Below are 18322 nucleotides of genomic sequence, written 5' to 3'. Positions count from 1 at the left end.
CGAGGGAAATCAAAACAAGCACAAGACATGAGCAGTGGGGAAGATTTCCTGGAGGCAAAAGCCTTTGAGAAGCGCCTTTAAAGGTAGATATGATTTTAGTGACACATGTTAGTTGCAGTGGGAGTAGCTGCCTTTATAGAGATGTGCAAGAAGTGTTTACAGACCCGCTTGTCCTAGAATTATGCATATTCTTGGGTTGTGAAGCCTATGGTGATAATATGGATAAACACAGACAAGTAAGAAATTCATACGGCTAAAGCCACAGGCATTTGTTTAGACCAGTTATACCAAGGTAGGATTAGAGAATGAGGGAACTCTAATGACAATTTAGGTTGCTTAACTAGTCACTTATCTCTTAATTTATTCAACACATTTTTCAAATACTTACCTAATACTTGAATATATAAACATAAATACAAATTTTGTACTTTGGAAAGAGTCTAAGTTAGGAGTTGAAATCACACGGGCACACAAGAAAATACTATAAAGTGATACGTGGTATATAGCAAAAGGCTATAGAAAGGAGGCTGGAAACATAGGCTTAAAAATATTTTGTTAAGTTGATGTTCAGAAAATAAAGATTGTTCAAGAGGTTTATTTTTATGGCTAAAAAATATACGATTACAAAACACCTTAGTAGGGCCTCCACTGGTTAATAGGGAGGAAATTTTGGGGTACCCCAAGGGTTGAGAAGAGACAGGGAGCCCCTCATTGTAGGCCCCCGGGGGGCGGGTGGGTCACTTACCCCTAAGTGATTGAAATTTGGAGTGGAACAATTTCTCTGCTATATTCTTCAGGCTAACTTTCTAAGGGAAAATACATTGGGGCTTGGTTCTAGGAGGGAGCAACTCCCTTTAAGGGTGTTTGTGGAGAGAGGTGAATATTCCCCCAAGAGGAAACTATTTTCTCAATTGGTGCCCCATTTTCACACAATCCTAGAGAACATTTTCAAGGATAAGAAAGGAGCAGTTTGTGACTTTAAAAAACACTATTTATTGTGGTCAAATACACATAACACAAAATTTATCACCTTAACTATCTTTCTGTATACAATTCAGTGGCATTAAGAACACTCACAAGGTTGTACAACCATCACCACTCCATACTTCCAGAACTTTTTCATCATCCTAATCAGAACTTCTGTACTCATTAAGCAATGACTCATTCCTCCTCCATCCCTAGTAATCGCTATTCTACTTCCTGTCTCTGAATTTGACTACTCTAAGAATCTCATATATGTGGAATCGTGCAATACTTGTCCTTTTGCTTCTGACTTATTTCACTTAGCATCATGTTTTCAAGGTTCATCTATTGTAGCATGTGTCAGAATTTCATTCCTTTTTAAACCTGAATAATAATATTCATATTCATATACACACACACATATATATTTTGTTTACCTATTCATCCAACAGTGGACTTCTAGGTGGCCTTCTGGGACCAGGCCTTAACTAAGGAAGAAATTCCAAAGGTGAGAATCTTTCACTTGGAGACAGATTGATGGAATAGACATTTAGGGGCTGATGGAGCTACATGCTGTAACGTTATCCTATCCACCCAGGCCAACTCTGTGGCTTCTGGGACCAGGGCAGGGTGGGGAACAGGCCGGAGGGCCTTGCTGTGGGGAAGAGATGGGTTATTTGATGTAAATAGTACAAAAGTAGACATTAAGAAACCTGGTTTGTCACTAACTACCTCTATTACCTGAGGGAGGTCACCTCTCTGAGCATTAGTTTTCTTATCCTTAAAGTGAGAAGAAGAGAAATGATTTTTAAGTTCCTGAATCAATAGTCAGTCATGGGAAAGTACGATGTATTAGACAAACAGCAAATACTGTTTTGTCCTTCTAATTGTGGTAAAGCATATATAACATGAAATTTATCCTTTTTACCATTGTTTTCATTTTTTAATTTTTGCTCATAAGTAAAATATACATCTTAGCCATTTTTACGTGTACAGTTTAGTGGCATTAAGTACATTCACAGTGTTGTGTAGTCATCACCACCATTCATTTCCGGAAACTTTCCATCATTCTAAACTGAAACTCTCTAGATTAAGCAATAACTCACTCCCTCCCCCAAGCTCTGGTAACCACTACTCTACCTTCTGTCTCTATGAACTTGCCTATTCTAGGTAAATTATATAAGTGTAATCATGTAGAATTTGTCCTTTTGCATCTGGTTTATTTCACTTAGCATGTTTTCAAGGTTGATCCATAGAGTAGCATATATCAGAATTTCATTCCTCTTTATGGCTGCATAATATTCGTGTGTGTGTGTGTGTGTGTGTGTGTGTGTGTGTGTGTGTGAGAGACATTTCCTTATCTGCTGACAGACACTTGAGTTGTTTTCACCTTTTGAGTATTATGAATAATGCTGCAGTGAACAGTGGCACAAAGTATCTGTGCAAGTCCTTGCTTTCAATTCTTTTGGGTATATACCTACAAGCGGAATTGCTGGATGATATGATAATACTATGTTTAGTTTTTTGAGGAGCTATCAAAGTGTTTTCCCTTTAGTTTACTCTAAAATGAAGGCACTCGGTCCTGCCCTGGGTATGATAGAGACCCCAATGGAGAGGCAGATCGAGATGACCTGGTTTCAGACGGGATGCCCAGGAGTGCGATTCCTCACTCTCTCCTGACACTGACGTAGCTCTGATGTGTTCTGGTGATCCAAGCCCAGGGCTGTACATTTTCTAGTTCTGAGTAAATTATATTACGATTAGAAGGTTGTTATGGAGAAAAAAATAATTTTCTCTCTTTTAGGGATAAGAATTTGCAAGGTGGGGGGCGGTTGGAGGAAAATTTAGTTGGGAAGGCAGAAAGATGGTTGACACTAAGACTGAATCTCTCAAAAACGCTGACCAGTGTTATGGAATGGCCTACATCGAGCCAGGGGTGGACGGGGGAGAAAATGAGCAGCTGAATTGACCCAGCCTGGGGCTGCTTTGAATCCAGATTTGGTCTAGGTTCTTCTACTTGCTTGTCTGGGCAATGAACTTACTTAACTTTCCTGAAGTTCAGTTTTCTTATTTGTAAAATAGGGACATTATGAAAGTTATGATGATGCAAGAAATTGTATACGTGAAATGATTCCCACAGCGCCTAGCTCTTCCACTTAGTACAAATGAGGACCTGTTTTCTCTCAAGCTCTGAGCATCAAACTCAGGTGCTGTGTTAGACTGGGAAACCCTCCCCTCACCTCCCAGTTCTAGAAATTTACTTTAAAGCATGGGCTTTTGATGTGGTTTGCATTTTGATGGCCATTCTGGAAATTACCTCTTTCCTTTCTACTGCTTCTTTTCTCTCTGAATTAAATGCTTTAACTTTTGGGAACTGGTAAATGAGGCTTTCCTAGTAGGTGCGAAACCGGCTTTTAAGCAAAGGATACATTCTTTGCTTTAAAAAAAATTAAAAAAGAAACCAACAGAAAACGTCAGTTATTCTCGGCAAAACTCTTCCAGACACCATTGGAAATGAACACTTCTTATAGCAATCCACTTCGTTTACTTAAAAGGGTTCACTCTCCAGGCAGATAGAGCAGGCATGAAAAGAGAAGTAATGTGAAAACACTTTGAGGCCATAACCTTATGTAAATGTAAATCATTATCATTAATCATAAATACAGAAAATTAAATATTGGATAAGTGAGCTTATATTCATGTAGATAATTCTTCCTGTCTTCCGCACCTTTCTCTGCTCTGCCTGGCACTGGGGCAGAGCGAGACTCAGCTCAGCTTTCTGCTCATCCTTGCTGGTTTAATTCAATGAGCCGACCTGCAAACACGGCCAGGGTTCCGATGATGCAGACAAGCATGAAAACTCCAAGGAGAATGTGGTCCATCACCATTGCAACATACTTCCATTCCTCAGCCGCCTGGCAAGAGGAAAGCATGAGAATTGTTGTTAAGGTGGTCATTAGACTTAGAATGTGCATCCTATGCATCCTCTATGGCCCATTCAATTTGTAGGTCTCGAAGCCCTCAATATCCCTTAGCTAACATCATGATCTTTATTTTTTGAATAGATCATTCACAATGCGATGTCTTACTAAGGTAGCCTAGAGGTGGTCACCAAGGCACATCTTAGGTCAGTAGCTGCCTCTTACTGCCAACCTCCCCATCAAGCCAAACCCGTCCATCTATGCTCGATCATCTGATCATTTAAATCCAAAGGTGTGGGTTTCAAACCACAGAGCTTACGTTATTGGACTCCTGGTCTGACTTCATGGTCTCTGCGATGTATTTGACACCTTCAATGGCGCTTTTCACCTCAGGGTGCTTGATCAGGGGAGAGTGGAAGCCCATGGGTGGAGGCCCCGGCTTCCCAGAAATGTCAGAAATATCAATGTCTTCTGTAAAAATCTTTTTGTCTTGTTTTTCTCTGGATGGTCTTTTCATTGTGGAGAAGAACATCATATTTGGGATTGTGTCAATAAAAACCTAACACAAAAAGAAATCCATTTATGAGAATAATTGCTGTCAGGGCAAGCATCAAACTCTGACTTTGAATTAGTGGTGTGGACTTAGGCAAGTCATTCGGCTTTTTTTTGGACCTCAGCTTCTTTGCCCTTAAACAAACAAACAAACAAAGACTATACTAATTAGATTTTCTCAAAGATTCCTTCATACATATCCTGTGGCCTGTGAAATTACTATGGTTCACAGTGATGTTTCTGTCATGTGAGCAGTTTGCCACTGGGGGGAGCCTGTGCACGGCTATCGAACTCATAAGAAACCAATAAAGCTTTAGGCTTTGGAACCTTGCTATAGGTAGCTGCTTCCTTTAAGGCCGTGCGTTCTCAGGATCTTATGGTTAAAGAAAGGGTCCCTTGGGCTAAAAATTATGTAGGGTTCTGGCCCCACAAAACAGCTAGACTATTTTCTTTTGTTTCTTGGTTGTTGTTGTTGGTTTTTTTTTTTGTTTTTTTGTTTTTTGTTTTTTTTTTTTTTTTTTGCGAGGCAACCCTTGGTTGACCTCACAGATTGCAAGGACCTTGTCAGTTTACAATCCCTTATTTTTTATTTTTTTTACACCTACAGCACCTGGTCTTCCTAGGTGGTCTCCCATCCAAGTACTAACCAGGCCCGACCCTGCTTAGCTTTTGAAATCAGATGGGCTCGGGCTTGTTCAAGGTGGCATGACCGTAATTTTGCTTTTGTTTCCGAAGAAATGCAATATAAGTCTTGACAGGAGTCATCTAACAATCTTTATAGGAACAGGGGCTGTTTCTCCTCCAGCTCTCCCCACCCTGCCCTCCAAAATAAAAAATAAATTTTAAAAAAAAACACTACAAGTAGTAGTTTCTCTGTGAATACATGACAATCTCTTGCCTTTTGCACCAAAGACCCTGGCCATTAGTGTCTCCGTGAAGTTTTATTGAAAACTTATACAGTTCAAACATTGACACACTTTGACTTTCAATAATGTAAATATCGGAGACCAAGTTCCTCACTAAAACTCACTTTGACCACCTCTCGTCAAGCCCTCTCCATCTCTAGCCCTTATTCTCAGCAGATTCTACCAGCAAAAAAAAAAAAAATAAAATAAAATAAGTAACCTGTTCATAAATTGGAGGACAAACAGAATTCTCAAAAATTTCATAGCATTTGAATAAAAAGACAGTGATTCATTTGTCTCCTCTAGTCAAAGAGATTCTTTAATCTTGAATTAAGAGTGAGCCTTGTTAATTGTTTTTCTTTTCTATCTGAGGAGGCTGCAAGAGTTACTTATCCCTGGAAAGAGGCCCAAGGAAGTTCCGTCCAAAAATCTCCTACAGCCTAGACAGGACTTTCAGTTCTAAGTACCCACAGAGTTAGCCAGAATTCCACTGGCCACGGTGAAGGGGAGACCTGCAGATGTCCTTGAGGCAATGACTGCCCTGTGCAGAGTTTGCAAGGGCCTGGCTCACTCACCTTCCGCACCCACTCTGGCATGACGTGGGTGCTGGGAGAGCGGTGGTGTGTGTTGATGACAATGACAGTGATGATGATGGATGCGATGACAAACACCATAGTGAACAGCATGTATTTCCCAATCAAGGGCACGGCACTTGAGGTAGAAGGAATCAGTTCCACGATGACCAAAAGGAACACAGTTAAGGACAGCAGGACAGAGATGCTCAGAGTCATCTTCTCTCCTGGACGAAATGAAGAAGAAACACAATACCTCTTACAGGCTGAATTGTTGATTCCTCCAAATTTGTATATTCAAGTCTTAAGCCTCAGCACCTCGGTGACTATATTTGGAGATAGGGCCTTTAAAGAGATAATTAAATTAAAATGAGGTCTTATCCAGTATGACTGGTGTCCATATAAGAAGAGAAGAGTAGGATACAGATATACACAGAGAAGAAAGACAATGTGGGGACACAGGGAGAAGATCACCATCTGTAAGCCAAGGAGGGAGGTGTCAGAGGAAACCAACCCTGTGAATACCTTGATCTTGGACCTCTGGCTTCCAGGACTGTGAGATGATATATTTCTGTGTACTTCATTACGGCAGCCTTTGCAGACTAAGACATAAACCCAAAGGTAAGAGGGATGTTTCTCAAAGCATCATTTGGGGAAATTTGAGGGGGCAGAATTTCCTATGAGACCTTGGCACCTTAACTCTGCTCACAATGGCAAGTGGTAGGCATTTCCAATTGAAGCTTCCCAAGCAGGAAATGACTTCTTCATCTCATGCTTGAGAATTCCATTTCTTAGTGGAACCCAGATAACCAAGTTACGCCAAGCTGGGTGGCAAGCTAGACCCCAGGTGGCAGTTTTTCTGTCTGCAGCAGAATGCCATAAACCTCACAAAAATAAACCACATCCTGGCCTCCTTGTTACTCAGCAGACGTAGAGATGGCCCAGAAGAATGTGTAAAAATTTCTCATTACGGGAGCAAGCTGTGAGACCCAAACTGAGAGAACAAAATCAATGATTTCTCACTACCTACTTCCATCTAAGAAGGTGACTTGTTTTCTCTTGTTTTGTTTCACATATTAAGGGGCCAGGGAGTGCCCTTCTCCCATCTCTTTCCCCTGGGCCTTACTATATCAGGGGTTTACAATTCCCTGTTGGAGTCCTCGTCAGGCAAGTATGGCAAGCAAGAAAGAGGGGGCTGAATGGCACTGGAATGTTTTTGTGGGGCCTGACCACCTTCGATGCAGTGGAGATCTTTTGGAAAGGATTTCGTTTGGGCTGGTCTTGCTGTTGGTGTCCTGGGAAACCTTTGTGTTTTGCTGCTTCCCAGAATGGAGCTTTTTTCCTTTCTGTGTGCTTCCAGATGCTAGGAGTATATACAGGATACAGAGCGGATACGAACAAGAAATTATCAGTTCTACCTAGTGGGTAGAATGCTACCTAGTGGGGAGAAAGTGAAAAGAAGTGAAAAAAATACAGAATTATAAATATAAAACATTGATCAAATTACATCACATTTCTTGATTAATAATCGTAATACTAATAATAGCTAATGCTTATCAAGCAGTCTCACTGTTCTAAATGCTTTTCAAGCATCAATCATTTAATGTTTATAGAAACTGTGATTAGTTTTCATATTTCCCTGACTAGTGTTTTCTCTCTTCACTTTAAGAAGCTTCATTTGATTAGAAACTTTAAAAATATTTGTTTGTAATCATTTGTTTAAAGACAAGCACAACCACTAAGACATATATCCTGTGGGTGCATTCTGCCTTGTTCTCTACCGTATCTCTGCCACAGAACTGTTGTTCAACAAATACTATATGTTGAATGAATGAAGACATAATTTTTTTTCCTTGTTGGAAAGTGGGGTTTAGACATCAGTGAGTTTTTCTTTTTATCATTTTGGTAAAATTGTTTCCTGTCATAAGTTTGAGAACTGTCTGTACCATCTTATTTTTCCCTATGTGTCTGCCATAAATTATTTATGAGTAGCGAGTTGCTGGCAGGCATATATATATATATATATATTCATATATATTCATATATATACACATATATACATATATATACACATATATATGCACAATATATGTATATATATTGTAGACAGTACAGGAAAAGAATATATATATGTGTATATATATGTATACACACACACACTCTTTTCCTGTTTTATGTGGGTTGTTGTCATTTGGTGAAATTATGTCACAGATGTGATTACTCAGTAGGAGGTAAGTTGTTCAGGCTGATATGTGAGAAAGAATTGCCTCTTGGGAAGTATGGTCTTGTGTATGAAGATGCTGCCATCTGGAAAACAGATATACGAAAGCTATTTTCAAGGCTCTGGCAGTGAGCAAAAGAGGCAGACCTGGACTAGTCAGTACAGAGCAAGCGACTGCATAGAGGAAGTGGCATGAAGAGTGTCTGTGAGCCATGCCGCATCCAGCATACTTCTGGGGACACAGGAGGTGTTCAGCAAATAGGTATTAGTGGTTATTCACTTTAACTAGACTGAACTATGTATGTGCATCTCAGGGTCACGTTCAACTCTCTGCCAGCTCCATAGTCTGCTCCAGCTGTGAGCTCTGTCCACAGTGACCTTCGCCACTGCATGTGGCCACTCAGTAAATGCGTCCTCCCAGTGATGATGATTTGGGTCTATCTGCCTGTATTTGTTTATTAGCCCATGATTATTTCTGGCTTCTTTCCAAATAGCAGCATGAGATCTGTCAATATCAGCAGCAGCAGCCGTGGCAATCATACCTACCTGAGTCTGTGGGCAGGTAGAATACCAGGCCAGTTAGGAAGGAGAAGAGCAGGCAGGGGATGATGACATTGACAATGAAGTAGAGAGGTAGGCGCTGCATGACGAAGTGGTAGGTGATGTCCAGGTAGGGGGTGGAGGGGCAGCAGGCGTAGAACACCCAGTGCTTCCAGCCCCGGGACTCCTTGATCACCCATTCCCCACTCTCCATGAAGTTGCTCAGGTCTGGCTGGTCACTTTCCTGAGATGAAATGAAACTTTGAAAACCTAGCCACATCACCCTGAGGACAGACAGGGTTTTGTAATCAACTGTGACAAGGGAACAGATTCCAGTGCTGTTACATACCCAGGTGGGACCCTGGGTCACTTCCACTTTTGGGTCTTAGATTCCTTTCCTATAAAATAACGGGGTTTGGACTACTGGGATTCCCCCTGTTGGTTACCTATTCAAGTCACCTGGGAGCTTTAAAATACTGGTGCCTTAGCCCCACCCCAGACTAATTAAATCCAAAGTTTTGGTGCTGAGCCTGGGCACAGAGACTTCATCTCTGCTCCCAGGTGGTTCTCATGTGCAGCACATCCAGAAACCTTACCAATCCATTAACCATCATGATCCCAAAGTTCTAATGGGTGCTGAGAGCCCATGATTATGAAACGGCAGCCCTGGAGAGCTAAATCATGCTTTTGCTGAATCCAACCTCATCACATGACATCACCACCCACCGGGTTGATGGCCACCACAGAGCCATCATAGGTCCAGGTGCCCAGCTTCATGCTACAGTTCTGTTCATCAAAGGGAAAGTGGGTGACGATGATCTCACAGTAGCTTTTAAAGATAGCCGGAGGTGTCCACGTGATGTGGCCAGTGTAGTCCAGGAGCACTTTGGTGAACTTGACGATGGCAAAGTCACCATCTGCACTGCAACAGGACAAAAGAGGAGACGGCTGCCAATTATCCAGGTGCTAATGATAGAAGCTTTTCTTTCGGCATTGTTGCTTCTTAGCTAGACCAGTGTTCCCCAGATCACTGGGGTGCTTGCTAAGAGATGGATTCCTGAGCACTGTCTAAGCACTGAGGCAGATTACCTGGGAAAGAACGGGGAATCTACAGTTTTAAAGAAAGAACAGGTAACACTCCTCCACTGCATCCCAGATTTTTTTCTTCTCAGTTCTTAGTAGGTATTTGTAATATTAATCTCTATCTACTCTCTTTCTAATATACTCTGTAAGTTAGCCAGGGGGGAAAAACAGGAATTTTAAATAAAAACTCATCCAGTGGCCCATTACAGTGATAAGCAGTTTAAGAAAGGGGTCTACTGCCTTTTAAAGAACTATTTAGAACTCAGTGGGGCGAGATCACAAACTCGGATGCCTCCAGGGCCAGGCAGGTGAGGAAGGAGTCAAGGGTGAGGCTGTGAGGAGGGGAGAGCCCCTTTCTCCTATAAATAAGGCACCATTCAGCTCTGCCTGTGGTGTCCTGGTAGGAATGAAGATCCAGTGTCTCCAGGTATTTGAATTTTTCCTTAGAAGCTGAAAATCTAAATTTTTTAATCCAAAATTTCCATATTTATAGTGTTAGATTTTTATAGAGGGCTAAATATCCAGATTTTAATGTGATATTTCCAGATTTTCAAATGCTGGCATTAGTATCTTGTTTTTAAAATTCCAACATGGTAGATAGTAAATATAATAAAAGGCCTCTTCTGCAGTCCACTCATCCCATGGACAGCCTGTGTCCCAGGCCTCGGCCAAGAGCTTTCAGGAACATGTAGCATATATTGGTGCCTCACTTCATAACTCAAGAGATTTACTCCACACTCAGTTTTTTTTGGGATAGGGGTGGGGCTCTATCCAGATAACTATGAGGTTTTGGACCTTCCCAAAAAGCAGAGGCCATAGGATCATCTAAGTCTCTCCCTAGGAGCAGGTTCTCTCCCCACCACAGTGTTCCTGAACAAGCTTGTCAAAAGGACTAGAGGATTTTAAGCTCTTCCCTCAGATTCTTATCAAAAGAGAAACTTTGCTAACACAAGATACTCTGCTCTCTCAGCATAATGGTCCGAAAAGCTTATACAAGTGATTGGATAATTTGGCTCAAGCTTAAATCCCAGGTATAATTGGAAAATATGTAGTAGAAAATCAAAGCAGGGGAGGGTCAGCCTTGAAGGATGTCATTTCCATTCACTGGCCCTTGCCTCCTGCTCGCCCCAAACACACGCCAGACGTCAGACTGCAAATCCTTGAGGCCAGTGTCAAATTCTCCTGCTTGGGAAGGATGCACTTTGAAATGAACATTCCCTGACAAATGAAGGACGTATGATAATGAACGTGTCATTAAAGCAGAGTGTCTTGAATCACATTATAATTTCACGACATGCAGTCTGTCACAGAGCGCATGGATGGGCTGCATGGGCTATCAGCAATGTGGCATCTCGGGATGCCATGAGGATGTGATGATTAACAACCCTGGGTGGTTCAGACCTACTGGTAGGAAGGACATTTAATTCCACGGAATTGAATTATAGGAAGTTTGGATTCCTTGGATAGTTGCCATATACCCTTCAGGAGCTCTCAGGGATTAAATGTTCCTCACCCCGCAGCCCTGATTTGATTTGGCTCTGATAATTGTTTCTATTCATAACATGAGACACCATATGGCACCCCTAGCGTGTCAACTTGGCACTCGGTTTTTAAGGGTTACTCAATGTGAACACTGGTGAGAAGCATACGGAGATGGGTAGCCCTTCCGTTAGGGCACTTGGGCTCCACCTGCCCCAGGATGTCCCCTCCCAATCCTGTCTGGTTTGCTTACTTGTTATAGAGAACGATGTCTGGGTGCCAGATCTTTTCCGAGGGAACGTGAATTTTTTTCACGCCGCCATAGTCGTCTGGATTCCATTTTAGGTTGTAATCTACCCATTGCTAGAAATGAAGACATTTAGCTAATTAAAAAGCTAAAGACATTTAAAAAAAACAATCTAGGGTTATCGAGAGCTCGGATGGGTATGGTAATTCAAATAGTGAGAGAAATTTTGCTCCAATAAGAAAAGTTTGATTCAGAATTCAGCTTCCACTTTAGTTAACAATACCAGCAAACGCTTATACAGCACTGTCTACACGCAGGGACCATTCTAAGCATTTTACTCCTCACAGCAAAATCCTGTGAGGTAAGAGTGGTTATTGACCCCATTTTACAGTGGAGAAAATAAAGGTGCCCCCAAGTCATGCCCCTAGGTGGTAGCAGAGCTACCATTCCACATTGCCGGTCCTAGGAAAAGAGAATGACCCTATTGTAGACATTTTCCTCAAACAGGCAGCATCATTTTTTTTTTTTTAAAAAAAGGATGACATTTTTTTCCCTGTAGTATAAAAGTAATACTTGCCCAATAGAGCAAATTTGGATAACATAATATTATGGATTGACTTACATCTTCCTCAACTTCATATGCAGTCCTCAGCCCCAGGACCTCAGAATGTGACCTTATTTGGAGATGGAGTCTTTACAGAGGTAATTAAGTTAAAATGAGATTATTAAGGTACGCCCTAATCCAATACAATGGTGTCTTTATAAGAAGGAGACATTTAAAGACAGATACATATTCAGGAAGAATGCCGAGCGAACATGGAGACGGCCAACAGTGAGTGATGGCGAGAAGCCTGGATCAGATTCTCCTTTCCAGCCCTCAGAAGGAACCCATTCTGCCGACACCTTGATTTTGGACTTTTGGACAGAATTGTGAGACGATAAATTTCTGCTGTTTGAGCTGCCCAATTTCTGTTCTTGCTTACAGCAGCCCTAGCAAACTTACACACACAGAAAAAATGCAAAGTAAACAAACAAACAAACACACCAACAAATGTGATCCATAATTCCACTACCCCAAAACATTTACTTTCAACATTTGGTATATATCCCTCTTGGCTCAGGTTAAATTTCAGGGTGAATACAAACAACACGAATGCAATCATCTAGCTGGATTACCTGCTTTAGTCGAACATTGGTTGTCACGATCTGATTTACTTCATCCTGAAAAAAAGGTAAGACCCATCTTTAGGGGGCAGAGAGGGAAGCCAAGGGAAGGAAGCTCCAGGGTGAGAGGTGTGGGTGCTGTGGGGAGCCCGGAGCACTCAGGTCTCACCACGCTGATGAGCTGTATCAGCTGCAGGCCCACGGTGACCTCCACGGCCTGGTGGTGGTCTTCCACTGGCCGCACCACGCTGTTGTAGTTTTCAAACAGCTTTGCCACCAGACGAGTCTCATGTTCAGAGCCCAGGACCAGGTCAGCTGAGGCAGCAAATGACACATGCTGTCAGATTCTGCTCCCCACTTCCACACACACTAACACAAGTAACTGAGGTGTGACCAGGTAACAGAAGGCACACAGGACCTGTTTTTGAAGTTCCCAAATACAGCTCTTAATTCCCTAAGTTCCTTTCTAAGCACAGCTGCCAGTGTGATCCCTTCTCAGTGGGGCATGCCAGCCAAAAACTGATGTTGGCTTATACTCATTAGGATGGCTGTAATTAGCAAAACAGAAAATGACAAATATTGGTGAGGCTGTGGAGAAGCAGGAACCCTTATATATTGCTGGTGAGAATGTAAAATGGTGCAGCCAGTGTGGAAAACAGTTTGGTAGTTCCTCAAACAAGTTATACACAAAATTACCATATGACCTAGCAATTTCAATCCTGGGCATATTCCAAAAAAATTGTTCACACAAAAACTTTGTACCTGAATGTTCATAGCAACACTATATACAATACCCAAAAGGTGGAAACAACCCAAATGTCTATCAACAGGCAAGTGAGTGAACAAATTGTGGTATAACCATGCAGTGGAATATTATTCAGCCATAAGAAGGAATGAAATACTGATATATGCTACAACGTGGATGAACCTTGAAAACATTATGCTAAGTGGAAGAAATCAGATACAAAAGGGCATATATTGTTTAATTCCATTTTTATGAAATATCCAAAATAGGTAAATCCATAGAGACAGAAAGAAGATTAATTGTTACAAGGGACTGGGGCTGGGAAGAAGGTAATGGGGAGTGACTGCTCATGGGTACTGGGTTTACTTTTGCAGTGATGGAAAGTTCTGGAACTAGATAGTGGTGATGGTTGCATAACATTTTGAATGTACTTAATGCCTCTAAATCAATCATTCACTTTAAAATGGTAATGCTATAGGATGTATTTTACCATGGTAAATTTCATGTCATGTGTTTTATCATAGGTTAAAAAATATTGCTGGTGGGTACATGTCCCAGTTAAATTGTTAAGAGAGAGTGAAAAATGTGTGCTTTGCTGACCTGGATTTGGGGCTCCTATTTGAAGCATGAGTGATTCCAAGGAACCTTTACTGCATTTTCCTTCAGGATGAAGGGCAATATCATCTAATACTCTCAAAGCCCACAGCCGTTTTAGGTCCTATGTTATGCAGTACTTACCATCTTCCCGTGAGGCAGGTGGGCAGACGAGCAGGCAGGCATTCTCACCTGAAAGTCTGAGAGGTCGAATGGCTTGTCTAAGGTCATGCAGCTAGGGCAGAGCTGGGAATAAAACTCTGTCGTTCTGCCCTGTACTCTTGCACTAACTTAATATTCTAAGTGTGTTGTGGGCTGTCCTGGACACAGCACAACTGCATATATCATTATTCTTATGAGATTCCAACAAGTCCAGATTCCGACAAGTGCCTTATGAAGGATCTTTGTAACTCAAACCTTACATGGATTGGGGATTGCCTGTTCCGGGTTGGCAAAGGAAGCAGACACATGGTCCGTTTGCCCTGATTCATGTAACCAGATCTCCCCTTTCCTCAGGTTATTGCTGAAACCCCATACCTTCCTCCTGGGCCAACAAACATTTAAAAATCGGATGGGTGAAATGCTCTCCCTTTTGTTCCCCCCGTAGTGTTAACCTATGGCCTCTAAGACAGGTTATTTTTCTTTATTATTATTCTCCTTGGATCCTAAGTTTAGAAGAGTTTGTCCACAAATAATTATCAAGTAAAAAGTAATACACTTTCTATTTTTATTAATAAAAATAATAACTGACATATCCAGCTTGTTATGTGCCACTCTTCTACGTGGTATATATATACTAACTCTTTCAATCCTCATAACCAGATAAAGTATGTACTGTTACTGTCCTCACTTTACAGATGAGGAAACTGAGGTGCGGAGAGGTGAGTGACTTGCCCAGATTAAATAAGTGGCGGAGCCAGGATTTGAAGCCCGAGCCCACGTTCTTGGCCACTGGTTCTCACCCAGAACTCTGGTGGATCAGTTTGAGATAACCAATGTTGTACAATAAGTTGTAACATTTTCATCCCCCACAAAATGTGTGCATTAATTAGTCAGGAGAGCTTTATTAAAGGCCCTACATTTATATCATCTTACTGAACCCTTCTGACAGTCCTACGAGGTAAATCCTTGCCCCTGTCAAATGAGAAAACTGAGGTTCAGTTGAGTAGGACATTCGTGGTTCCCAGCCACTTAGAGTGAGAATTGTCAGCGGGGCCAGTGTGACACCAGGGCCCTTGTTCTTCCACGCCACCCTAAAGGTAAGGCTATCATTTCCACTTGGACTTTTGAAACTTTCAATGTAGCTTGAATCTCTTCATCATGACCTCCCTGGGCTCTGTAAAGGGAACTCCTAATCCAACCTACCTCTTCATTTCTAGTTATTAAAGTTTTCTGAACCCAAAAGGGTCCATGAAGAACTTTCACATGGACCCCCCACCCCCCCCAAAAAAAACCACCGGCATTCGAGGACCCTTCAAGGGAGCATGTTATCCAAAGACCCAGTATTTACATCACCTTGCTGAGCCTCTGGGACAAGGAAATCCTCTGTCTCTCCGAGGCCCCACCCAGCACAAAGGGGGCATGGAACTAGCATGGGTCACTGAGTGCCTTGGTCACCGATTTTGAAGCTTTTGCTTTAGCATTGCCTGGGTTGCTTATTTTCAAGTGACTGTTTATTCCAGTTTGACAGGAAGAAGAGACCAGAAAGCAACAGATGGAGCAGATGGTCAGCATTATGCAGCAGGAAAACGATGCAGGCCAAGCTGGTGGCCCACCAGGGAGAAGGGAGGACTGGGAGACAGGTGTGGTCAGCATTCCAGCGACGCTCACTTCCTGCTCCTCCACCCTCGCCAGGAACAAGGGTCCTTGCTCCTTCTATTATAAACTCAGGAATTTCCAAGAAGGTCTCCATTTCTTAGACTGAGTTCCCTAGTATTCTTTCCTTTTTTTCTTATCAAAACAGGATAGAGTGATAGAAAACTTATAGGACTTGAGATCAGAATTCTGTGATTCTGTTCCCAACTCCAACATGGTCTGGAGAATTGAACCAGTCCTTCATGGATTCAATGAGTCACGGTAATACATTATGGAAAAGCCAGGGTGTAAATTAATAACTATATATACAAATAAATAAAGTCAAAGTCTCCCTTTTCAGCAAAATCATCTTCATTATCCTTATTCAGATGATAATAACATTAATTCATTCATCAAGTATTTGCTGTGCATTCACTATGTGCTAAGCATTGTTTTAAGAGCTTTGTATTTGAAGGTGAATCCAACATGAATGCTGTTTTCCTACCCTCATAGAGATTGACATTTGTCATTTATGTGAATAACTGTGAACAGATTGGAAAGTAATAAGCCATAAGAGAAATGGAAATGAAGTAGTTGGGATTCCCGTGACAGAACAGAGGAAAAAGCTGTAATAAAAAATGCTTTATAAACAGAACAGAAATTTTATGTGTTAAGCTAACACAGGAAAAAGCGTCCGTGATATAAACAAGAATTTTGGCATAAAGACAACTGATTCTAAATAGGGGAACCAAGCCATAATTTCAAAGTGTTGTTGTTGTTGTTGTTGTTGTTATTGTTTTGTACCATACTGGTCCAACCTGCATTTTTATACCCATTGAGCTGGGCAAAAGGAATTCTGTGCTATTACTAGTCACTTTGGCTAATTCTTATCTCATCCTGGTGCGGTGTCATCTTGCTCCCTTTGGCAATTTCAGACTGTTTTCTGGCTGTGTTTTCTGACTGTGCACACAACAAATGGAATCTCTAACTGATCACCTTCTAAGATTTATAATTTAAGTGACTTTAGGCATGTCTTTCAGCCTCAGTTTCCCTACAATAAAAAATCGAAGATGTTGGACTACCTCATTTAGCTCTAACTTTCTGTGAACCATCCATGTGAATTGATACAACGAACTCCAGGTTTGATCTAAATATATTTTACATACTTTTTAAAATAGCTAAACATGTATTTTTGAAAGTCTTTGGATCCTAAGACATTTCTTAAGGATCTTGTATATAAGCGTATTTCTTAAGAATTTTCACTAAGTATAATGTTTGCCTACACACACACACACACACACACACACACACACACACACACACACCAGCAGCAGCAGCAGCAATACCACCACCACTACCATCGCCACCAGGCCAGCTTTGGTTGGATTAGGCCCAAATCCCACAGGACATAATTTATATGAATTTTTTAGGGTTTAGGCTATTTCCCTCAACTCTGCTATTGAAAAATATTACTAATAAAGCTCTTTGGCTCTTTTGCCTAGAAGGCCTATAATTGTCAGAGCAATATGAGAGAAGAGAAATCACAGAATGTCAGCCGCCTTGTTTTTCAGTTGAGATGATGTCACCAGCAAACTTTTATGTGAAGCAATCGGCAAACATCTCTTATTTCTCTCTACCGGAAGTTTGGGATCCAGGACAGCACTGCAGCTGCTGTGTTGTAACAAATTCGAGCGCCAAATGCAGGTCAAGGGCTGTGCAAGGTTTTATATTTTCAATTCAAACCCAAACCTACATATAGTAATGTCCTTTTTAAAAAAAAAAAAAGGCAAGAATGCATTCATATGAACTTTTTTAACTTCAGAAGTTTACAGAGTTATAAAATACTTCGTTGTTATGGAGAGAATTAAGTTATAATTATGAATAGGATTCTCTCTCCAGCACATGGAGCTGTCAATCAATCCTCTTCATTATCAGAATTTTCCAGAAGCAAGAAAAGGACTTGTTAACCATATTGTTTACGATTATAAGTTGCCACTCTAAGTTCTGACAGTTGTTCAAATATGAAAGCAGTTCCAGAAAGGTAGAAGTGCTGAACCCGTTTGTATGGATGAGTCTGATGCCAGGCACTGATGGGGGGCAAGACCTGCATATCTACTTTGTAGCTTTTCACCAAACAGCTCCTATTTTAATTGGATAAAACAAACTAAAAATCGTTACCTAAGCCAAGATCGGTGAGAAACTGATTGAACAGTTTCAGGCTGCTGAAGCCTGCCATTCTGTGTTCCCGTCAAAGAAGCCAGACTAGGTCGGGGGCGTCTAGTGTTTCAGCCTCAAAGGAGAGCCCCCCAACCCCGATGCTTACCTGAGCACAGACCAAGGAACAGGAGGAGCAGCTGGGGCTCCATGGGCCGTGGGTGCTGGCACGCACTGGTAGTCTGGAGACCTGTGCTGCTTGCCGGCACTCTGGCTGGACACTTGGCTGCCAGACGGTTTGGAAAATGAGTTGGTTCAGTGGAGCTATTGTTTTACACCACCTGTTTGTGGCAGTGACAGCTGGGCTAGCCAGAGTCCTGGAGCCCAG

General features: G+C 41.7%; 1 protein-coding gene and 1 pseudogene across 1 annotated transcript; both read right to left on the bottom strand.

Moving 5' to 3' along the window:
* Positions 1 to 3525: 3525 nt before the first annotated feature.
* Positions 3526 to 18206, bottom strand: CHRNA1 (cholinergic receptor nicotinic alpha 1 subunit). The gene is made up of 9 exons (XM_016134779.2): positions 18104 to 18206; positions 12817 to 12962; positions 12660 to 12704; positions 11490 to 11599; positions 9401 to 9596; positions 8681 to 8918; positions 5917 to 6140; positions 4204 to 4443; positions 3526 to 3878 (listed from the first exon to the last, which is right to left on the bottom strand). Exons 1-9 carry the CDS (start codon positions 18144 to 18146, stop codon positions 3747 to 3749), a joined length of 1374 nt encoding a protein of 457 aa, XP_015990265.1. The 5' UTR covers positions 18147 to 18206; the 3' UTR covers positions 3526 to 3746.
* LOC118614692 lies at positions 5035 to 5153 on the bottom strand (annotated as a pseudogene).
* Positions 18207 to 18322: the final 116 nt, after the last annotated feature.

Source organism: Rousettus aegyptiacus, unplaced genomic scaffold (assembly GCF_014176215.1).
Source record: "Rousettus aegyptiacus isolate mRouAeg1 unplaced genomic scaffold, mRouAeg1.p scaffold_m13_p_2, whole genome shotgun sequence".
Lineage (NCBI taxonomy): Eukaryota > Metazoa > Chordata > Mammalia > Chiroptera > Pteropodidae > Rousettus > Rousettus aegyptiacus.
The sequence above is the reverse complement of the archived record's forward strand: the minus strand, read 5'-3'. Positions and strand labels throughout refer to the sequence as shown.

What these genes read in the sequence shown, in the direction of transcription:
- CHRNA1 (XM_016134779.2), bottom strand. Translation starts at nt 18,146, where the DNA reads ATGGAGCCCCAGCTGCTCCTCCTGTTCCTTGGTCTGTGCTCAG. An exon ending in TGATACAGCTCATCAGCGTG is followed by an intron (nt 12,705 to 12,816) that starts GTGAGACCTGAG and finishes CCTTTTTTTCAG; the next exon opens with GATGAAGTAAATCAGATCGT. An exon ending in CTGTGGTGGCCATCAACCCG is followed by an intron (nt 8,919 to 9,400) that starts GTGGGTGGTGAT and finishes ATTTCATCTCAG; the next exon opens with GAAAGTGACCAGCCAGACCT.